A 25,088-nucleotide genomic window follows, 5' to 3' on the forward strand; every position below is an offset into this window, starting at 1 on the left:
GATGGCTACCATAAGGCTATCGGGTGGATGAAATATGGCCGCGTAATACGTGCATGTATGCAGGTCTAATCAAATATACGTATCAATCAGGAAGGGTATTTATGTTCTTATTTTTGAATCGGCTAGGATTATCAAAAGATTCCACGAAATATGAATGGGGATTAGATTATATTTATTGCAGAATAACAAGTTAGAGGATTTGCCAACATAACTGACCAAAACCAGTTTCTTTAGATTTTGCAATACATTTTGTATCTTATTTTTGTAAATCTTAATATTTTGTTGCAACATTTATTATGTACTGTTTTTATTACCTCATTTTTTATTTGTGTTTATACATGTAGTCTATCATCAACTAAAAAATGCATAGTATTAACATCAGGCCGGTCCGTTTGCTTATTACAGTCGTGTATTTATGCAATATTTATATCTGCTAAACACGCAATATTTTTCTTCAAATCTTTATTGACCAAAAGCAAATATCAACAAGCAGTTTAGCATTCTCTTGCCACCTTTGGATGGTCTTATCTAAATAAATACTACATACATATATATAACAGTAACCATAGAACGTAACATTAAAGTGGAAAAGAACATTGTTTTCATTCAACATTAAATGCGAAATAGTATTCGGTTGAAATCTAAGAAAAATCTTAACCATATGACTTTACTAAGTCTCAGTCTGGGAAAACTGGGCATTATGCATGCTCGTAAACTGTCGTCCCATAGCCTGTGCAGTCTTCACAGGCATATCATGGGCAACATTTTCCGCATAAACTGGATTATCGTTAAAAGGTACTTCCTTCAAAAGAAAAATGTCACGAAAGCGGAAAGAATCGCCCCTGATAAGTCGGTGTGGACTGCACAGGCTATTCTGGGACGAGACTTTAAGCACATGCATTAAGCCCGATTTTTCAAGAGCGAGGCTAGTACGACTTTACACAACTAGAATACCAAAAGATTTGTGCATGGAAAATCACGAAATATAAATGAACACAACTAAGAAATCTTGTTGCAAATTACATGTTCCCTCGGGTGCCTTTAAAAGCGCTAAAAGTAGATTTGAGTGATGCAGTAGTGTCAGAATAGCGATGGTCTATGAACAGCCTCATACGTAAATGGGTTTTATGTCATATGCGGTCAGCGTAGCTCCAGACCAGCCTGCGAAGCAAGAGATACGTTGTCCGCTATAAAATCACGCAATTAGCGGACAGGGCAAACCTAGACCAAACTGCGCCATTTTCGCATGACGCGGATCATGTTGATTAAAGCAACTAAGAACAACAATCGAGTTTAAAAGAAAAAAAAATGGACATTATGAAAGAAATGATTATGAGAAGGACAAGATTATGTACGAAATGGGTAGCAAAAATGCACTGAAAACCAGCTTTTAACCTAGACTTGTATCGGCTTTTATATATAAATCAATTAAGGAAAAGCATAACAAGCGCATTAGTACAAAAGAACATGAAGTGTTCTTGTGAAGGTTTCTTGCCTTATTTACAAAAGCAAACTGTTTGTGTAGTAGATCAGTTATTTCCGCGTATTAAGTGATTTAGTATTTTTTCTTATTTGAAACTCAGACGCGTCTTATTTATTAACTATTTAAAATAATAATTAATCAAAATAAACTGTTAGTCCGATGTATTAATGAAATTGACAAAAATATATAAAGACAAAATGATCGGTTGTGTAAATGCCTTCCTGAGTCCTGGAAAAGTTATGGTAACAATCTGAAAACTATTTATATGAGTTTATAAGAGAAATACATTTTAATAACTACTCATATTTATTATAGAGGTATCACAAAAGAAAAAATGCGATGTAGCTATTTTATCCCGCACGTTCGCTCTGTTAGCCCGGGTCGCTCCACTGGCGGTTTCTTACGCAGTTTCGTGGCACAGCGATGTAGATTGCTGGACTCTTTGTACTTTTGCAAAGGTATCGGTCTACAATGAACACACACACACAATGGAATTAACAATTTAAGATCCGTAAATGCTTAAAATCAACGTATACTTCGTTAAAGTAAGTCAACCCATAACCAATAAACATAAACAGTTTTCCGATTAGCAATAGCCAAAACTTCAACGCTATATTTGGTCTGGTATCACTGATTTAACGAGATACACAATGATCGTTTTTATCTTTTAATGGAAAGTATATTCAATTTGTATATTCCGCGACGATATCCGAACATTTAATTTAAATTAAAATTTACCCGAGAACTGTTAAGAATACTTCAACCTACACCGGTACAAACGATAAACTATAAAGACCCCGAAGTATGGCCGGGTGCTTTAAAGCGTATTATCAGTGCCCGGGGTACATTGAATGATGAGTTTTACCTGAGCCTACAACGACCAATTATGCGTCACTTACTTCAAGTTTATCATCAGTTCGACGAGGTCCCCAAGGAAGGGACGATTGCCGTCTCCGCCACCGACTGTTATCTGATACGGAGCGCCGTTATCCAACCCTTCCTTTTTAGCGCCCCAGCCCCACCCACCGCTCCCCTTGTACTTGAACTCGAATGTCTCACTTCCGGCCACCACAAGGACCCTAAATGTTGTCAAGTACAGCGGGACTAAAGGCATGTGCTTTACTGGTATTTTTCGTTTAAAGGAAGTTTTGTATTATTATCATCATACTTTTATTATTATCATTATAAAAACAAAAAAAACACAAACTATTTCTATTACTATTATACTAATTATTATTTTTTATTTTGATTAGGATGATGATTATAATGATGAGGCGGAGGAGGAGGAAGAAGAGGAAGACCAAGATGAAGAAGATGATGAAGAAGGAGAAGACGAAGAAGAAGAAGATGATGATGATGACGATGATGATAATAATAATTATTATAATAATAATAATTATAGTAATTGAAAACCAACTTACTTATTTTCGTCAGGTTTATCGATTATTGATATTGTGTGATAAGGATTGTTCCGGTTGAGTGTCGCCTTTTCGGACTTATCTTCTAGGGATTCTTCTATCTCGACACCGTTGTTGGAATTCAGTGTCACCGATATATTGAATTTCTGGGAATCGAGAAAAGCACGTAAACAAATAAAGACATATTGTTACCCTATGTTATTCTTGGTAATAGTAAAAAACATTCCATGCCTTTCATCAATGCCATTAAATAAATTAAACAAGAGCACCGCCTTGCGGGTGCAAACCGCGAGGTGGAGAGGGGTGTATAGTGTGGGGGTGTGGTCATTTATTACATTATCTTCCAACAATAAGAAATAAAAATGAAAATAAAAAGTTTTAAAAAATTGGGGGGGGGGGGGATTCTTGGGTGGGATAGTTGGACGGTCTTTCAAAAATAATATAATAAAAATAAATATTTTTGTTTTTAACCATGTTTAAAAAAACTTTTTTTTTTGGGGGGGGGGGGTCGGGTGGGGGTGGGGGTGGGGGGGGTATAGTGTGAGGGTGTGGTCATTTATAAGATGATCTTTCAAAATAAATAAAAAATTTTTTGGGGGGGGGATTCTGGGGGCGGGGGGGGGGGGGGGGCATGGGGGATGGTTTGGGTGGATTCTATTGTAGTACGTCAGGTAAGAATTGTTTTGTCAAAGTATCAATCAAATCTGATCATAAATAACGAAGTCATGGCAATTTTAGCAAAATTTCATTATTTGACCTTGAGAGTCAAGGTCATTCAAAGGTCAAGGTAAATTCAACTTGCCAGGTACAGTACCCTCATGATAGTAATGAAAGTATTTGAAGTTTGAAAGCAATAGCCTTGATACTTTTGAAGTAAAGTGGATGTAAACACACAATTTAACCATATATTCAAAGTTACTCAGTAAAAAAGGGTCATAATTCGTCAAAATGACAGCCAGAGTTATGCAACTTGTTCTGTACAGTTCTGTTATGAGTTTGCGAGTGTTCCAAGTCTGAAAGCAATAGCTATGATACTTTAGGAGTAAAGTGGACCAAAACACGAAACTTAACCAACTTTTCAATTTTCTAAGTTTAAAAGGGGCCATAATTCTGTCAAAATGCCAGTCAGAGTTACATAACTTTGCATGCACAGTCCCCTTATGATAGTTAGTAAGTGTCGCAAGTATGAAAGCAATAGTTTTGATACTTTAGGAATAAAGTGGACCCAAACACAAAACTTAACCAAATTTTCAATTTTCTAAGTATAAAAAGGGCACATAATTCTGTCAAAATGCACACCAGAGTTATCTAACTTTGCCTGCCCAGTCTCCTCATGATATTTAGTAAGTGTACCAAGTTTGAAAGCAATAGCTTTGATACTTTATGAGAAAAGTGGACCTAAACACACAACTTAACCGGACGCCGACGCAGACGCCGACGCCAAGGTGATGACAATAGCTCTTTTTTTTCCAAAAAAAAAGATGAGCTAAAAAAATCAAAGTATGAATAATGGTAGCTATATAATGGAGATACTATGTTGGTTGATCGCACGTGTGGTCCGTCCGTTGCAATAGGCCTACACCGCATCGGTTCCTACGAGTTCATTCGATTTGCATTAAAAGTAGCTTAATTTCCATATCGAGTAGCAGCACACCGTGCATTTTCCCGTCTTAAAAGGACAATATCGATACATTTGCACTATAAAAACAGCCTTTAAACTACGTTTTCAATTTTTATTCGATATCCATGAAACCTATCGGGATTCATATTCAACATGAGAAGAAAGTAGCAAATGACAAAACGTTTTCGTTATACGTATAGATGGCCCGGCAGGTAGTATCTTGAATTTGAAAAAGATTGTTATGTTGTGAAATGTCATTTGTTTGTATAGGTTCCTGGATTAAATTTTCCCAAAAAGCGTAACAAGAATATGCCCGAAATAAGTTTTATGCAATCGCGAATATGTTTCGTTTGTACAGTCGAATAACCATTCATGTATAAAAAGACATGTACACTGTTGGGAAATCCTCATTTTTCTGTGTAGATTTGTCCATACGACACATAGACACAATCTGAGGTTCTGCAAGAAATACGACTAAACGTGTCGGTATCGGCGTAAACATTGTCGTTAAGAATTTCATTGATTTCAACAATATTTGATGAATTCATTTTCTGTCATTCCCCCGTTCATATTCATGAGCTGGTTTAAGATCGAGGACATATACTCAATTTACAAAAATGTATATGTCTTTAAACTTTGTAGAATTGCAGATTCCATTAAATGTTCGTGTATTAAATGTCCTATTTGTTTTGACATACAGTTTGTGTCAATACAATTCAATTTCGTAAAATGATTGTGCTGCTATATGTGAATCGATGTGCAGATGTTCAGTAAACTTCATAATTGTGAGGAATTTTATGTTCTTGAAATTTACAATGGCCGCCCGCCGGATTTCCACGACTTAACTTGTCATTTGAGTCATGGTTTCAATTTCAGTAAATTTACACGAATCTTCTCATACTTTGAAGCCTGAGGTACGTGAAAGGATTTTTTGATGAATCGATTCAATGTAGCCGACAGTTAGTCAAAGTTTGTCTTTCTCATACTGTACATCTTTAGGTGGGAATGTATGGCAAGCGGTTCGACGCATAATCCCAAGAAACTAGGTTTCTCATGAGAACCTAGGTTCTCAGAATGAGAACCTAGGTTCTCATGAAAAACCTAGTTTCTTGGGATTATGCGTCGAACTGCTTGCCATTTCCGTGGTTTTCATTTTGAAACCATAGGTTCTCTGAGAACCTAGGTTCTCTGAGAACCTAGGTTTTCAGAGAACCTAGGTTCTCATTAGAACCTAGGTTCTCATTATGAGAACCAAAGTTCTCATGGAACATAGGTTCTCTGAGAACCTAGGTTCTTTGAAAACCTAGGTTCTCTGAGAATCTAGGTTCTTAGAAAACCTATGTTCCATGAGAACATAGGTTCTCTGAGAACCTAGGTTTTCAAAGAACCTAGGTTTTCAGAATTACGCGTCGGACGGCGTAAACTTGTTCGTTTGAAATACGGGACACATATTATTCAGGGCGCAGGATCAATGGGGTTCACATATGATAACACACGGACTGGTCAGAATCAAAACACGCCGTTAAGAACTTTATTTTTGCAGATATCTCAAGTTATGAAATATGTTTGCAAAGTCTTTAGTGTATTAGTTTTCTTGCAGTGTTGCCGATATCTTACGATTGAATAATACATTATTACACATTATCAATAGAGATAAAACTTGTATTTTATACCATAATGATTGCCTACTACATGTATATCACAGACATACTTAAAATAGAAAACTGTACCGTACAGTCGTTTGAGGCCCGAACAAGTGAACTGAATATCTGAAACTCATTTAATGCTGTAACAATGTATTATGTAACGATTGATCTGAATTTGTTTCAATTTTTAGTCTCAAAATAATATTTACAATTAAAGATGTATTTCATAAACAGTTTAATTTTTTATTAACATGTTCAGACCACTGTCGACCGATTACTTTACTAATTTCATTTTTGGGGAGTAACATTCACGGTTTCACGCCTATTTCGTATCATTTTACACATATGCCGCCAGCGTGTACAAAGCAATGGGAGACAACTGGAGGTTAATTATGGCAAGCGGTTCGACGCATAATCCCAAGAAACTAGGTTTCTCATGAGAACCTAGGTTCTCATGAGAACCTAGGTTCTCATGAAACTGAGAAACTAGGTTTATAAAATCCCAAGAAACCAGGTTTCTCATGAGAACCTAGGTTCTCATGAGAACCTAGATTCTCATTTGAAAACCTTAGTTTACGTTTGAGAACCTAGGTTCTCATGAGAAACTAGGTTTTTCATGAAAACCTAGGTTCTCATAGACACATAGAACTAAGGTTCTCATGAGAACCTAGGTTCTCATGAGAACCTTGGTTCTCATTATGAGAACTTAAGTTCTCGTTTGGTATCCTAGGTTTTCACAAGAACCTAGGTTCTCATTTGAAAACCTAGGTTCTCATAAAAACCTAGGTTCTCATGAGAAACCTAGTTTCTTGGGATTATGCGTCGAACCGCTTGCCATAGAAATGCGTTTCAGGATTTTGAAATAAGTTAATGAATGTTATTCTTAATAATTTGTTTATCTTAATATGACAGTGTGTCGCGAGTGCCAAATGACTAACTTCAAGTTCAAGTGAATATGAGAAGAAAAGCTCAATACTCTTTTGGGTAAAAGCTCCCATTCGAGCCTGTGAAACCAATTTGAAAGTCCCAATTAATTCCAAGTATTAGTTAGTGTTTCAATTAGCGTTATAATGCACCGAGAGATATGACATTTAAATTTTCATACCCGTCGTTACTACAATTATTGTATTTACAAATTAGGTCAATGCCAAAAGGAGGTACAGACAAATTATTGGCTGGATAGGGAATGTTCTTAAACATACAAGGAGACGAATTCAAAGAAAGCTCAAACACAATATTGGTCCATTATCAAGATGCAAGATGGATAACAAATAATCCATAGGCGCGTCATACATCAAAAAATGTATAGACGAATTGACAAACATACATTAATGCTGGAAGTGTTAATTTTTAGGCATTTACCCCTTGAACATAAATACTTTTTAAATAACATAATTACGTTTGCAAGTCAATATGGTAACAACTGAGATAACAAACTATTGTACTTATATACGGTGAGAAACTCTGTGAATTAAATGTTGCCATGGTTACGTACATCTTTCCTGCCGTAGTTCAGGACCTGCCCCAGTGCTCCTTCCCCCACCGCAACGTGCAGCACGGAGCCCTGTCCCTACCTCCCCCAGGGACACGGGCGTACTCTGCTCGGTAAACGAGACGCAACTCTGAAAGCACACGGCCGGTATTCACCAAACGATTAATAGACTTAAGGCTAAGAATGCAGAATATTCTTTAAATTAAATTATCAAAATTTCCTACCTTTCCGAGTTAAACTTGACATTCACCACCCCTTTTTACATATGTTTTACTTTTGTTACCCACATGAATGCCATGGATAAGCCAGAGCATTTATACATTTTGAAGTGTTTTGTTCCAGGATCTAAGTATAATCGTTATTCTTAAGTCATGGGTTGGTGAATACGAACCCAGATTTACTTTTCAGTTAAAAAGGAACGAGCTACGAAAACGACTGCACTTTCAATAAAGAGTATCTTCCTCAAAATCATGATCAACAAACACATAATCATCCCCAAGGTCGTCATCATTTTTGTTGTCGTCATTATCAGCACCTTCATCATCGTCACTATCATAGCCACGCGTTTGTATGAGCCTCAGCCTGGGAAAACCGGGCTTCATGCATGTGCGTAAAGCGTCGTCCCAGATAAGCTTGTGCAGTCCCACAAGCTAATCAGGGACGATACTTTAAGCTTAGATTGGATTTTCGTTTGAGATTAAAAAGCGTAAAGTTGCGTCAATACTAAGCCTATGCGGACTGCACAGACTATTCTGGGACGACACTTTACGCACATGCATTAAACTCACTTCTCCCAGATCGAGGCCTATTCATTCGACGCATACCCGTTCCTGGCACTGCCCGAAGCCGGTAGCCAGCGCGTCCTTGACCATCTGTAGTCCCACAGCCTGTTCATTCACCGACAGGCCACCGAAGCAGCCGATAATTGAGCTGTGAATGTAAGAAGAACCGAATGAAGTCACGCTCTTGGAAAGAGTGGCTTGATGTATGAGCGCAAATAGGCGTCCAATATTAGCCCTTGCAGTTCTCCGCCTAAACTGGATTTTCGTTTAGAAGAGACTTCCTTAACACGAACAATTCTATAAGTTTAAAAGCTACGTCTCTGATTAGCCTGTGCGGACTGCACAGGCTTACATTGGACGATACTTTGCGCACTTGCATTAAACCCGGTTTTCTCAGATCGAGGCTCAATCATTTAAACTGAAATTTACATAAAGTTAACAATGAAGAAAAAGACGAAGTATATACCATCGCTAGTTAAACAAACCTTTTGAAGCTACCATCTATGACGGTAGGCTTAAATCATATAAAAGTAAGAAACAACAGTTACAAAGACGCACGTTACAATACTTTTAAATAACCCTTATCTTAAATAATGTAAATTAAACAAGCAAACCCACAGGTATCTGTTCGGATTTTAAAATCGTCATAAACTCATTTGTTTGATAAAAAGACGGCATGATGACAGCCTGATCCTTTTGGAGATGTATTCATAAACAAGGCGATCATACTGCAGAGGTGGCTCTAATGGCCGGAAGTTTGTGACACTTTTTGCAGAACTTTGTTTTCTGTTTTTCTCTAACGTACCTCGGGCAATATTTGTAGTGCGATTTCTGCGGATATTAAATATTCCACTCATGTACAAATACATACAATCAACACCCATTTGGAAACACGAGGACATTTATAAAAATTTCCACTAAAGCACATCAGTAATGACGTCAATCAGTTACTTTAAAAATATACAAATTGCTTCATTTACAAAAACCTTGTCTTATGGTCTACGGTATTTACTAGATATGTTTGCATTGTTCCAAATAGAGGTGGAGCCAATGATGTGGCGCCAGAGATTAGAGGCAGTGCTGCAGAGTGTGCTGCGCTTATATAATTGTTCAAATTACCAGTAGATCTTCATGTTTTGTATTTAAGCAAAACGCTCGTATTAAGCACGAAGCTATTTGTCGGCCCGTCTCCCACTCAACTGAAATCTTGCAACCCGACTTACCTACGGTTGTTCATGGTGCTTCCTAGGACCAGTCCATCCATTTCCGGGACTCTATCCACAGCTTCCGGCTCTGTTGAAACCTCTAGAAGGTCGGGATTTCCATTTATAATAACACTACCACCGCGCCTATTCGCAGTGTTAACCTGGACAAGAGAATTCAAAACAGGGCAAGTGTTAGTTTATGTATGATCCTGCGCGCAGAAATGATAATCAAACGACGAAATAACGTATAAGATTTTATTTGTAATAGCTAGTAGATAAATTATGCGTGAAATATCAATGGTTTAACCAGAAATGTCTGTAAACATCTTTGCGCTACCCCGCAAACTTACGTATATTGTACATGTTTCTAATCACCAACATGTACGAGTTAACCAATTCATTGCTAATGACACAGGTTGGAACTTGGATCTTTTAATGTTAAGGAGGCTAATATACTTGAACTCATTTACTACATGCAATATCGTACTATATTTATTATTAGGTATACAATGTACAGATGGTAGTTATCACAGTTGAAATTCCCCCAAAGGGATGTACAATAATACGGATATAAAGTAGGGCTCCCACGGGTCAAAAAATGTCTTCGGGTCGGGTCGGCGGGTCAAAATTTCAAAGTACGGGTAATTTCGGGTCGGGTATTAAAAAAATCTATATTTTTTATGTAAACTACAATAAAACATGTATTTTCTTTACGGTTAAACATATCAGATACATTTAACAAATAACCGTTGTGAAATAAGACTAAATTACTTCACAAAAAAGTATTCTTTATGTAGAATTAACACATTCTTTATAGTAAAACATTAATTTATTATAAACTGTGCGTGATAAAACCTCAGTTATGGGATATATAAAGGCAAAGTTCAGCAAAATAAACGTACAAATGAGTTGAAATAACCCTTTCAATAATAAAAAACTACTGCTATGATGTGCTTTCTCTATAAGAATGTGGGTGTATCTATTAGAATCAAAATGACTAGAGCAAATAAAGAATATAAGAGATTATGGGAATAGAGGTCTATCTTATTTCGATATGTAGTACTAGTATTATTTTCTTTAAATTAGGCACACAAAATCAAAAGGCTAAAATGCACAATATAGTCTGCTTAAACACAACAAATCCTTCATAACTGTGTTACAATAATTGTGAACAAATGTAACTTGATGTATCAAACTGTAAACAAGATCTTATCTCACCATAGCAAGACTTAATTAAGACGTATATAAGATGGAAGATGACTAGAAAACTGGGGAAAGTAAATACTTTCTTAATTAATTTAAATTATAACAAAACTTCAGCGTAAACAATTCTATACAAGTCAAATCACTAAGTTCATTTTCAAAACCAGCAACATATCAACATTTTCACTTTTCATGCAGGATCTTTGCGCACACACAATGTAACCAGCTGTGGAGATCACGCGCTCACTGGCAACTGAAGTTGCTTGAGTAATTAAATACTTCTTGGCGATGTGTGCTAATTGTGGGCATTTCTCCTTGTTGGAATTCCACCATTGAAGTGGATTTTTTCCAATATGATACTTGGTTCAGCATGGTAACCATTCAGTTCAGTTGATACTTTATCAGAATCAGGAACACTAAAACAACGCTCAGAAAAGATATCCCCAAACAGTTCAGAAAGCGCAGTTTGTTGTTACACCACACAAGAGAGCTTCGGAATGTTGTTGTTATCATCAGAATCTTAAATGGAAAAACGACTGGACAGGTAGCTTCACCACCTCGACAGCAGAACGAGTTTTGTACACAAGTTCAACTTTACAATTTTTACAGTCATGCCCTTGTCGGTATCATAATGTCCTTTTCGTTTTCGGATTTAAAACCGAAATACGCCCATACGGGCGAATCTAACCTGCGTCGATAGTTTTCATTCCTCTTTATTCACTTGATAATCAATACACAAAGATTGACAAAATACTTATAATTACACAGACACATGAGCTTTGAAACACGAGATTTGAAACCACGAAATTATATCAAGGTGCCTGTACCACTTTTTCGGCTATGTGTGGGACAATCGGATGTCAACAAACCATCGCTTCAGGTAACGTTTCTGATAATTTCTTCATTAATTCAAAACCATTTTCAAAAAAACAAAGACGAGAGTCCGGTCATTGTCAAAATACACAACTGTATTAAGTTTGCGCAAAATGAATTTAGTATTTTTTCCAAAAAGTGCAACCGCGCGTTTGAAAAGACACGAATTGAAATGCTATGTGTGGTATATTTTTTATTCAATCTACAAAAACGTTCATTATAATATTGTCGAAGGTTTAAAAAAAAAAGGGCGGACATTGTAATTCTTCATAGAGAAGATACGTATGTTTGCACAAATACTTCTGATTCGGAGTGTGTGCTTAAAAATGCAATAATGCTATATGTGGGGCACGTTTTTGAAATGCTATGTGTTGCATACAAACTAAACTAGAGAATCGAAAGATTGACATAAACATCAATAATATTTTAAGTCTGTCTAAATGACAAAAGTTGGTCAATAAAACATTGTTGGTACTGTTTTGCGTGCTTAAAATATGATACTCACGACGTTCATGTTACTCAAAATTATCATGATGGTCGATAATTTATATTCATATTTTTTACTTGTAGAATGCCATTTGTATGGGAACAGTGTGGTAGAGAGGTCAAAACACAGTCGGGAATCTCCATGGGAACAGTGTGGTAGAGAGGTCAAAACACAGTCGGGAATCTCCATGGGAACAGTGTGGTAGAGAGGTCAAAACACAGTCGGGAATCTCCATGGGAACAGTGTGGTAGAGAGGTCGAAACACAGTCGGGAATCTCCATGGGAACAGTGTGGTAGAGAGGTCAAAACACAGTCGGGAATCTCCATGGGAACAGTGTTGTAGAGAGGTCAAAACACAGTCGGGAATCTCCATGGGAACAGTGTGGTAGAGAGGTCAAAACACAGTCGGGAATCTCCAAAATCAAAGCCACCCACGCACGGGAAGGGAAATATTTCTGTTGCGGCAAACCTTTTCTTGTGAGTTTCTAATTGATTGTTACAAAATGTTAAATTTTCAGTGAATTGTTACTTCCAACTAAGGCACTTGTTTAATACACAAAATCGTAAGGATTGTTTGTGCAAGGTGTCATGTGAATATAATTGTAACAAAATTACAAAAAGTGTTATTGAACTATGGTTGTGTGCTTTTCATCAGGAATGTGTAAACATATTAGACCGTAACGAGAGTTATTAAATAAGCATAAAGAGAAAATACAGCATTATTTAAACAAATAGACAAAAGGATCAATAACTTATTTTTCTGTAAAATCATGTATTCGTATCTTAATCCTATTGAGCTATCTTAACACGCATGACAATTTTTTTTACAGTTTATTTCATGTTTATTTTGTTCTTTTCAGGGAGATTAAAGTGTTTTTGGAAGCACCTTCAAGAGACGTACTGATATCTTGATCAATGAAAAGTTGTTATATATAGTTAATGTTCAAAAGTTTAAAAGACTGTTTGTTTTGTTACCAGATGGTGCAAGTATTGCAGTGAAAGAAAAAAATCAAAGTAAACATTAAATACACATTTGACAATTCAACAAATTGAACAACATGTATTGTTTATTACTTGGTGCGGTGGTAACAAGATCTTGCAGCCCCTTTCATGACCGGGTCGAATGAGTATTTGCATTAAACATCTTACACCATTTTCAGTTATTCAGATTTCATTTGAAATTGAGTTCATGAAGTATTAATACAATTAAATATGTTTGTTGGTATAATAAACCCCCAAAGCCAAGACTTTTTTGCGATGATCATTTGGTACGTGTTAATTAGATCAATTATATGTTTGTATAGCAAGATTTGTTACTTTGCGAATACTGATGTACTTCTTTATGTACTTGGTGCTTTAATTTCTATTGTAACATGTGAATGCTGGTTATAAAGCAATGTTATTATTAATGAAGTGTATATTTTGATATACTTAAGATATTCATATGGAGATGATATTGGAAACTAAATGAACTTAATAGACCACAAACAATCATCATTGGAATTTATATTGTTATTTGTTATGAAACAATTGTTTTATTAACATATATACTCAGATTTTATATTCATCTAATCAATTTCATTAATAACATAAATACAAAACACATAAATATACACAAATATCAATACATACACTTTGTTTTGATTATGCCAAAATACATATTTAATGGTATGTTTGCATAGTTAGTTGAAATAGCTTTCCGTAAACATCACAGAATGAGGCTGGATCCGTCTCTGTCACTGTGGTTTTGATAATTAACTTGCAGCATAACACCTTCCGTGTGGTTTGATGGTGTTCATCTAATTCTAACACAGCTTCGCGCCTTAAAGCGTTACAAATCCTTCGACTAATCCTTGTCAAGTCTGAAAAACAACAGAAGAAAAACCCATTTTAAAGCAAGTGCTTTTACTTTCTTTGTCATTCATTTATTAAAAGAGGACCGAATTTAAATATCAGGAATAAATATCAACCATGACATTTATTTAAAGACAATAAGTAAAAAAAAAGAAAACATTATAGTTCAATATAACGTGTTTGTTAAAAAAGACCATTGGTTGGATAACAATTACGCAGTGCATTTTATTTAAAATTTATGTTCAATTAAACATAAATTGTTTAAACATTACACAATTACTTCAGTATTCCATCATGTAACATTCTGTTAATTTGATATATTTTAAGTACAGACTGAAGTATATGTTTTAGATTCTTACAGAACTGTGTTCAGATTAAATGCAGAACTGACGGGAAAATTATTGCATACCACACATAGTATTTCAAAAATGTGTCCCACACATAGCATTATTGCATTTTTATACAAAGACTCCGAATCAGATGTATATGCGCAAACAAACAATATATGTAGCTTCTCTATGAAGAATTACAATGTCCGCCCTATTTTTTAAACCTTCAACAATATTATAATGAAGCATTTTTGTTCATTGAAAAACAAATATACCACACATAGCATTTCACTTTGTGTGTTTTCAAACACGCGGTTGCACTTTTTGGAAAAAATACTTAATTAATTTTGCGCCAACCTAATACAGTTGTGTATTTTACAATGACCGGGCTCTCGTCTTTTTTTTTATAAAGGTTTTGAATTAATGAAGAAATTATCAGAAACGTACCTGAAGCGATGGTTTGTTGACATCCGATTGTCCCACACATAGCCGAAAAAGTCACGTGGTACAGGCACCTTGTAGGTCACATAACCCCAAACCGGAACTCCTGTTTGCAGGGTTACATGCAGTCAGTTTGATACTTAGCACACATTGTTCAGTGCATGCTGCATAGGATTTGTAAAATACATTGCAAATGGTTGTTTTTGGTATTAATTTGAAGGTATATTTGTAAGCAATAAGAAAAAAAAGCAATTTTTTGTGCTCTACTTTTTCTGTTGATGGTTCCCGGCTTTGAAAGTAGGTCATACTATTTGAGCCCAAAATGGTCGCATCCACATCTGTCAAAACTGTTGTGCCTATTCTAAGGTAAATATCTTGAGTTACAACACATAGAATTTGATGACATGCATTTTTAAAAAAGATTATGCATTTATCTTTCCAATGATGTATGATGATATAGTACTGAAACGCTTGGTCATGGTAAAAATTGATATCGAACTTCAACTATTTTCTATGTAATATAGAAGGAAATTAATTGCGCATGCGTAACCTGTATATTATTTAATCCGGAAGCGAGATGGAAAGTCAGAACGGCACATTTCAAAACGGCCAGAACAAAACGGCAGAGTTGATTTTACGCCGTTCTTTTGAAAACATATTGACCCAACCCGGTACCGTTTGCGAAAACTTTGACCCGGAATCGCGGGTATTTTTTTGACCCGCGGTTTCGGGTATTTTCGGGTACCCGTATGAGCACTAATATAAAGGTACTTGAAATGACTATTTTGTACCGTATGGCCTTTGACCTGTTGACATCATAATTGTTAGGCGTCCCCCTTTCTTCCCATGTAAACATCGTGCCAATGTGCATGATCGTTGGTCAAAGCGTTCTGCATAGATATCGGGCAGCGGACGGACAATCTTACTATCCATCCAGCGGACGGACGGACAGATGAAAAACAACATACCCCGCCTCTTCAAATAGGGGTGGGGTATAATAATCATAAAGGGGGGTATAAAAAGAGAAGAGTCTTTATTTGCGAAAATAACACCGATATTCCCTCTTTACAACCCTTGTCACCTTGAGTGTAAGAGGTTCCCCAAACACGAGCTGTTTGCTGACCAGGCGGGTCTCGATGTTGTTGTGGCTGAGAAGCACGTGAAGTTTCCCGCCAGACACGCGCACGTGAAGTTTGGTCGTCTGATGTGATATGTAGATTTAGAAAAAAAAACAATGAGATGGTCTATATTCAACGGTGAAATATTTTGTCGATTGTTTTGAAATAAAATGACACTTGGAAGTGATTTAAAGAATGTATTTATGTAACTTTCCATATATACCGAAAACTACAGTGGTCCATTGTTTTCACTTATATTCAACCAAGTAAAGTGTTTCTATAAGATTTTCAAATATTAAAACGATGAAGTTCTAAAGTGTCATCAAGAGGCTTACCTAAACTGAAGCACATCGGAAACAGAGAGTACTCAATCAGTATATAACTTTCCGATTCACTCACGTGAGATGACAAGTGCACTTATGAATTTGTTTGTTTGTGAAAATTTTCAACGTTTTCAGCAGAATTTTAATAATATCACCAGTCAGTTTACTCACATGTAAGCTTGTTTTCAAGTACTACTTACTGCACATACCTATATCAGTAACTGACAACTGCATGACTTCAATTAACGAAATAGATTCATCACCAAAAGCCTATTTAGTAGTATTTACCATATATTTAGTCTGGAAGCTTGTCACTTCGCCGTCAGAATACGAAGTGAACTGTAGTTCTAAATCGCGTATAGAGCGCTGCCGGTCTAAATTGTATCGCGCAAATCCAGTTCCATCCAGTATTAAGGACATATCTTCCGGTTGAAACGCTCTGAAAAAGTAATATGCGAGATATCAAAATGAAACTTGCGAGCCAGCATAGTATTTCTGTAATATCTTATTGTTTTTTTTTGCAACCTCACATCGTGATTACGCACACGTTGCGAGATTGCGATGCAAATAGAGTGATTCTGAAATGAATATTGCGATATCGCGTTTTCACGCCCTCACCCTTTTGCATGTTTATACAAGATAGAAACGCGAAAATACGGTTAATGTCTCTTATAAACGAAAATCCAGTTTAGGCGGAAAGTATCGCCCCAGATCAGTCCAAGCATACTGCACAGGCTAATCTGGGACGGCACTTTACACACAAACATTTAGCCCAATTCTCGCAGAAAGAGACCAACTGTTTTCACATACTGTGAATTTTATCATGATTTCGCTCCTGTGTAAGCCAATTATCGAAAGTGCGAAGCAACATGCGGCTCTTCCGAAACACCGTTACAAACAGAAATTAATTTACTGAAATTAGATATTAACTTGTAAGTAGTTACAAATTAAGCAAATTGTAGTCGGCAAAAATATACATAAATGGAGGGAAACAATCATGCAGTATAGAGCTATGAAATAGACACAGGCGCCACAACATAGTTGCCATTTACAAATGAGCCTCGTTCTTGGAGAACTGGACTTAAAGCATGTGCGTAAAGTATCATCAAAGATTAGCCTGTGTAGTCCGTATTGGTATTTTCTTTTAGAAGAGACCTCTTTTTGATAGAAAATTCCATTTAAGCGGAAAGTGTCTTCCTAATATGCGACGACATATTGAGCCTAATGAATTAAGCCCAGTTTTCCCAGAACGAGACTCAAATACGTACACGGAGTTAGAACATGAGCCCGCGACGGCGCCCTCCAAGGCCAGTATCCGGCTGTTCACAGTAAGACCACCCGCGCAGCCCATCGAGCGTTTAGTGTCGCCTAGCAACACGGATGTGGCGCGCGACCAATCTAGGTCATCGAAAAGCTTGGTGGAATTCACGGAGACGCTTGACTCCTGTCCGGAAGTTCCCTTCACTGTTAACTTGTGGGAGGTCGCAAATCTATTGAGATTTATTATCCAAAATAATAATAAGGACACGGAAATACTAAGATAAGGCTTATAACAAGTCGCAAAATGTACATGGTTTATGCGTTGATCCAAAAAATGGAAATTGTATCTTTCTGTTAAATCTATTATTTCCATCTGCTTCGTATAGTAGATACGGGGCTGATGCATTTAATCGTGTATTACGAGAGTGCAATGTAGCTAAAGATTGCACGTAAAGAGTGATACTTTTGAAAATTACCTTAAATGTATATGGCAAGTCTAAACACATACAAATAGAAAAGTATAAAATGTTGCGTATGGCTGAATAGAAGAGTAATTGGTTTAATATAAAAGACTAATGGTAGCAACAAGTAATTGAATACGTGTATATATTGTATAAAGCGAGTAGTTCAAATGATTATACTAGAAACTTAATTTCAATATACTGCTAAATAGCCATTATTAAACGAGTTTTACAACACGAGTTTTATTGATAAATCTAAAGCAGTTAAGCCACCTTTCCAGCATAATTTTGTACCACACGTCTGTTTCGAGTGGACTTCTTCCATCTTCTGTGACGTCATTGCCATCGAACGTCTGCTTTAAGACAGGCAGACGATCTTTCAGATGTACAGACACTGAACCCTGCAATAACGACGACAACAGCATCAGCGATATTATTGCAAACAAATACAACACAAGATTTAAATCTGAAAAATCACGAAACATTAAGCAGGGTGCACGATCACGTGACTTTGTGGGGCTCCCAATTAAATTTTAATGGATTTAAACACACCGGTAAGTGGTGCTTTTTCAAATAGTTCTAACTTTTTAAAACATTTTTTTCTTAAGAATTCAACATGTGCATAAAAGACAGATTTTTTATGCTGCTTATGGCAATGTTAAATTTATCAGAATTACTTTATTTAATAAGCCTGTGTTCTTGTTAAAAAATTCCGTGTGTACTGCACGGTTTTGCTACAAGGAACGTGAATTGTTTTCACCAAATTTCAGACGTATTCAAGGATTTATTCTTATACCTTAAGATACCGGCACACACTGCAAGAAAAACTGTCTTTAATGCACTAAAGATTTGTGCAAATGTTTTTCAATAACTTGAGATATTTGAAAAAAATAAAGTTCTTAACGATGTGTTAACATTATGTCCAGCCCGTGTGTAAACCCATTGATTCTGCACCCATACCAAAAACCTAAGAAAGAAACCCAATAGTGTGTTGAATCAACTTCTTTAAACTATAATATATAAATGAATAAGTCACAAGAATAGTACGCATCTTATGAATGTACGTGTGTATTCGTGGTAATGTCTGGAATATGGACCATGGAACCCAATCTTTCAGGACCAGAGCTTTTCTGAAACACCTTACTAACCACCGTCTTTACTGAACTAATTAGCCACCGTCCGGAATGAACACACTAACCACCGTCCTGAATGAACTTAGTAACCACCGTCTTGAATAAACTAACTAAAAATCGGCCGGAATGACCTGGTTGTATGAACTGTCCTCAATGAACTCACTTACAATTCCTGAATGAACTAGATAACCACCGTCCTGAGTGAACTAACTAACCACCTGAATAAACTAACTACGAACCGTCCAAAAAGAACTAAACAACCGTCTTAAATAAACAAAATTACCACTGCCCTGGATGAAGTAACTACCCACCGCGTTGAATAAACTAACTTACCACCGTTCTGAATGAATTAACTAACAACCGTCTTGAATGAACCAACAAACCACCGTCATGAATGAACTCACTAACCATCGTCCTGAATGAATTTACTAACCACAGTCCTGAATAAATTAACTAAACACATTCCTCAATGAACTAACTAACCACCGTCCTTAATGAACTAACTTAACACCGTGCTGAATGAACTTTCTACCCACCTTGCTGAATGAAATAGCTTACCACCGTCCTGAATGAACTAACTTATCACCGTTCTTAATGAAATAAGTAACCACCGTCCTGAATGAACTAACTCAAAATGGTCCGGAATAACCAAACTTACCTACATCCTGAACGAACTAACTACCCACCGTCCTAAATGAACTTATTAACAACCGTCCTTAATGAACTAACTTATAATCGTCCTGAATGAACTAACTTCCCACCGTGTTGAGTGAACTAACTAACCATTGTCCTGAATGAGCTAACTTACCATCGTCATGAATGAATTCACTAACCACCGTCCTGAATGAATTTACTTACCACCGTCCTAAAAAAATTAACTAACCAAATTCCTGAATGGGACACGTATATAATTCAAAAATTGTTTATTGATTTTTTTCTATATACGCTCCGTAAAAAAACTATTCAATTTAACACGATATTCTACGGAATCCGGATAGTGCCAACTATAATATCGCCCTTCTTTCATCAAAGCCGACAGTCGCGGCGACGCACGATATATTTAACACGATATATCGCCCTCGTGAAGGTAGCCCAAAAGGCGATACATCGTGTTAAATATATCGTGCGTCGCCGCGACTGTCGCGCAAAATAGCGTGCGTCGCCGCGACTGTCGCGAACAATATCTTAAGTCGGCGCGACTGTCGCGCAAAATATCGTGCGTCGCCGCGACTGTCGCGCAAAATATATAGTGTATCGCTTCGTGTGTCGTGTCTCGCGTTCAATGGGCGACGCACGAAACACGAAACGACGCACGATATTTTGCGCGACAGTCGCGGCGACGCGCGACATTTTATTAATGATTAAATATCGCCCAAAGTATCAGAATCTCGTGTATCGAGGTGTAATTTCAGACCGCGACACACGACACACGAAGCGATACTCGATACTTTTCGCGACAGTCGCGGCAACGCACGATATTTTTCAAAACATCGTGTATCGCTTTGTGTGTCTAGTGTCGCCCTTGATGAAAGAAGGGCGAGATTTTAGATGGCACTATCCGGATTCCGTAATATTCACACTATGTGTCTATGTGTGAATAAAATAGAAGATCTGAAACCTCTGGTTTAAATGATACAACTCTTTCTCGGCGCGGATGCAGCAGTTATTAGGTTTATAGTGCCTAACAAAGCTGGCTTGCAAAACGTGGTATTAATCTTAGTTGTTAGCAAGAGAATAACTAAAAATGATGTTTATATAACAGACCGTTTCATTGTAATTGATGGTCATAAGATGACCAGTGACGTCAGAAGGACGGACCATCACGAGCAAGTTTGACGAGAGAGGCGTGTCCTGTACCGCGTACTCCGGAATTGGAAGCCGAAGTTGTCTGTCCTTCGTTAGAGCAACTGAGAGCTGTAAACACAGGTAAGTTATGTGTAAATCTTAACCTATTTTAACCTAGCTCAATTTCATCGAAAGCCTTAGGCTTATTAAAACGCACTCGAGTCTGTAGAACCAGTTCTTGGTGACTTTGTAATGACCGAGGAACGCTCCCACAGACTGAACTCGTGATCTCCCGGTCGCTAGGCGGACACTATATCCACTACGACAGGGCGACCTCAAACAGGAAGTTAAAGAGGATGAACTCGAGACAGAATAACAAGTGCATAGCACAATATAAATTGTGTTCATTTATCGCTATTGTCTACCATTCTGAAGTACAAGGCAAACTTTACTAAATCGTTAAGACGGACTACAAAGAACGCAAATTTTATGAAGATACATTGCTGTGCACTTTATCAGACAAAACCAAGACCGAAGTCTTGTGATATATATTAGTGGGAACAGACACGACCGTTATTCAAGTCAAGCTTCCACTGTCCAAAAAAATAACGTGCACATACAGAAACTATTTCCGAAGTAAACACGTCATGTTTATATACGGCACGGAAGACGCAACATTCTACTTTGTCTCAAAAACTCAACTATTTCACCAACAAGCTTGTTACGACCAAAGTTTGCTTTTGATCTCTAAGTTTGAAATTGACCTTTTATGTAAACTGACGGGTGATGCACGCGACACTCAGTCTCCTTATGGTGGTAATTTTTAAAAAGCATGATGATTAACTAGCAGCCGTGACAAGCCGTTTGGACCTTTCAGCTCTGGATATGACCTTGACCCTTGAGGTAGATAAACACATACGAACTGATTTCTGCTAACGAAGGTCATAAGTGGTGAGCTATTTTAAAATATCATGAGGAATGCAAACCGCAAAGATAAGTCCGAAAAAGCTTTTTGATTGCTAAATTTTACTTTCAAAAGTGTGACCTTGGCATTTGGTAAAGAGAAACCGGTGTTACACTTGACACGTCGTCTTCTGATGGATTAGTTTGTATCAAGTTTTAAAATCCATCTATTTACGGCGCAGTTGTGGATAAGATAGGAATTTTCACGCTAGTTGATGAGCAACAAGTGTTGCACGCGACACGTCGTCCTTTGGTGGTTTTCATTAGTTCCAAGTAATTAAAAAACAATCAACATAATTATGAAAAAGCTATGGCTGAGACAGCAATTTTAAGATGTATTACATATGTATGTCCAAATTTGACCTTTGATCTCTAAATGTGATCTTGACCTTTGAGGTAGGGAGACGGCTGCTTCATGCGAAAAGTCGTCTTATGATAGTGGGTATGAAGGGAAAGTTAAACCTAAATCCATCATAGTATGGGACAATTATGTAAGAGACATGAAACTTTTCCCAGACGGACGGGCAGTGCGACTGCTTTTTACCGCCTTCTTCGAGGGGGTAGGCATAAACAAGAGCTAATAAAATGCTCGATATCGTCATCCAAACACGAGCGGCCCTCCGCCGCCGATGTCACGTGATACCTGCATGGTGGCAGCAATCGTCCGGGCGTGCTCAATCTGCTCCCTCAGGCGAGTGATGTTTCCCCGGATGTGACGGTCGTGGCGATCGACGGCTCCGCATGGGTCCGGGTGTAGCTCAGTCAGGCGTTGAATCTCATTGGCATTGGTGCTCGCTTGCTTCACTAGAGCACAAATGATCACTCTGACATATCCGTTTAACAATTGGAAAACGAAACCTAATGCATGTGCGGACTGCACAGGCTTATAAGGGACGAAACGTTCCGCATGCATCGTACTTTTCGTTTAAAGAAAGTCTCCTCTAAGCAAAAATCCAGTTTATGCAAAGTGTTTCGTACCAGATTAGCCTATGCAGTCCGTACATGCATTAGGTTTCGTTTTTCTCAAGCGTGGCTCAACAAGTTTTCTATTAATACAATATATTGATATGACACTTATACGAAAATACATTAGTTTTATGTTTAAAGCTGCTACATCACGTTCTTAATCGTGGAAAAGGAAATTCTAACTCGTGGTAATAATCATATATAACTCGTGGGAGCAACTTAGTTGACCGTATGAACGAGATCCGAGATAACGATTTAATATACCAACAGAAAACACCGTTTGAAAAGTAAAAAGCGCCAATATATCTTAGCATAGATATTACATCTTTGTGTTTTATGAGATAACGCACTCGTAGGAATGATTGGGGAAGACAAGGTAACGATTAAACAAGATCGTTGGAAAGACCTAGTAAGTCGTGAAATTAGATACCTACCGGTAACTCGTCGGAATGACTTAATAATTTGGGACAAGATATGCAAGTCGTGATATTGGCACACCGAACCCACTAGAATTAGGTAGTTTCGTCGTAAGTAGTTTGTACGCGTGTTCATTCCACAACTTTCAAGTTGTTCGCACGAGTTAGTTATGTCGTTCAAACGACCTTTTAAGTATTCGCACGCGATACTTAGTCGTATTAAAAAAAATCCGACTTCTGTGTCATCTGTCTGGTTTTTAATTAAGCTTGAATCGTTTCAGCTATTATAAACAGGCGTTAAAACGTGTATTCTAATAGGCTACATATCTTGTTTCTATTTTACGCCGTAACGACGAGTAAGTTATCTCGTTCCCGTCAGTTGCTGTGTCGTTATCATGAGTCGTAACCAGGACTAAAAGTGTAATTCCAAGGAGTTGGTTATATCGTTACCACGACTTACTAAGCTGTCACGAGGTCGTTATCGTTGGGACAAGATTGTTGTTGTTGTTGTTGCAACGATATATTAGATAATAAAGAGCCCCGCTAGGGGAAAACGCGGTTAACCCTTTACCACTTTAATACGCATTTAAATACGTCTCATTGGCCAATCAGGGACGAAACGTTCCGCCATGACTGATTTTCTCTAAGAAGAAACTTCATTCAAACGACAAATACCATAAAGGCGGTAAGTGTCGTTCCTGATTAGCCAATGTAGCCTGCACAGGCTTATTGAACAACACTTTACGCACATGAAGTAGGTCGTGTTTACCACTAACGACTCTCAAATAAAAATATGAAATGCAAGCACCTGCGTTGACCGCTTGCTGTACGGCGACTGGATCTGGTGCCTGACCGGAAGTGTCCTGATTTTCAGCGCTATACTTCTGGAATTCGGTCAGCTTCCGTTCCGCCGTCTGTACAGCATTTTTACACTGGGAGTCGATGACAGATGCCTGAGATATCAAACTATTAATATACTTATTAGGTAAAAGTATTTTCATGTGAAATGCATTTCAAAGTTCAATGAAGGCAATGGAATGTAAAAAATAGCATTACTTTATATTACTCTTTGTAAAAAAATAGTAAAGATAGGTACGGCTTTCATTGGCATTTCTGCGTGTGCCGCGTAGAGTTTTTCCTATATTTCAGATAATTTCGCTTGCATAATAATCAATTTATAATCTTATTGTTAACATTTTAATTTTCTTCCACCAAAAATCGTTGTATTTAACGAAAAATCAAGGAAAACGCATTTGCTACTTGCGTTTTCTGTTTCCGTATCATGATTTTGTCAACAAAACTTTTGGCTGACTTCGGTATTTAATGTCACACCGCGAAAAGCATGGCTAACTTGACGAACAATATTTCATTACATGTTTATCCTTTAATTAAAAAATGAGAATAGTAAATGCTGAAACAGTGTATAATTAATCGAATATTTCACTTGCATTATTTCTGTGATGTTGAAACATACTAGTAGTACATTCTATCATTAATGCAGAAGAATAAATTCAATGACGTACCTGTAGGTCGATTCTGTTAGTGATGTCAGCAATGCGGGCATTTGACGTCCTGACGTAATTGGCCTTAACCCTGTACTCTGCCACGGCCGATTTTGCCACCATTGTGAAATTCTCAAGGGCAGAAAACTTGCTGCTCACATTCGACCAAGCATTTGAGAGGTCTGAATAGAAAATTGGCTTATGGTCGATAAATGGTTTTAGTCCGCTAATATTGAATAATTGTATAAAAGGTGGTGCCGATGATTAAAAAAGTTCGTTAAGTTGAGTCGTTCTTACATATTATTATACTACTTATATACCATATAT

At 37.2% G+C, this 25,088-nt stretch overlaps 1 protein-coding gene across 1 annotated transcript in view; it reads right to left on the bottom strand.

Annotated features, from left to right (window-relative positions):
- Positions 1–445: 445 nt before the first annotated feature.
- The window catches only part of LOC127841209 (uncharacterized), a 45,535-nt gene continuing 20,892 nt past the window's right edge, over positions 446–25,088 (bottom strand). Inside the window, exons 14-27 of the mRNA XM_052369875.1 lie at positions 24,783–24,943; positions 24,068–24,212; positions 22,521–22,681; positions 20,894–21,043; positions 18,270–18,397; positions 17,544–17,765; positions 16,564–16,714; positions 15,916–16,035; positions 9,666–9,808; positions 8,485–8,590; positions 7,664–7,790; positions 2,905–3,047; positions 2,383–2,562; positions 446–1,949 (exon numbers count right to left, since the gene is read on the bottom strand). Of these exons, the coding sequence (XP_052225835.1) occupies positions 3,046–3,047; positions 7,664–7,790; positions 8,485–8,590; positions 9,666–9,808; positions 15,916–16,035; positions 16,564–16,714; positions 17,544–17,765; positions 18,270–18,397; positions 20,894–21,043; positions 22,521–22,681; positions 24,068–24,212; positions 24,783–24,943 (1,616 nt within the window). The 3' untranslated portion in view covers positions 446–1,949; positions 2,383–2,562; positions 2,905–3,045. The remainder of the gene's footprint in view (positions 1,950–2,382; positions 2,563–2,904; positions 3,048–7,663; positions 7,791–8,484; positions 8,591–9,665; positions 9,809–15,915; positions 16,036–16,563; positions 16,715–17,543; positions 17,766–18,269; positions 18,398–20,893; positions 21,044–22,520; positions 22,682–24,067; positions 24,213–24,782; positions 24,944–25,088) is intronic.

The sequence above is a fragment of the Dreissena polymorpha genome, chromosome 8, assembly GCF_020536995.1.
Source record: "Dreissena polymorpha isolate Duluth1 chromosome 8, UMN_Dpol_1.0, whole genome shotgun sequence".
Taxonomy (NCBI): Eukaryota; Metazoa; Mollusca; class Bivalvia; order Myida; family Dreissenidae; genus Dreissena; species Dreissena polymorpha.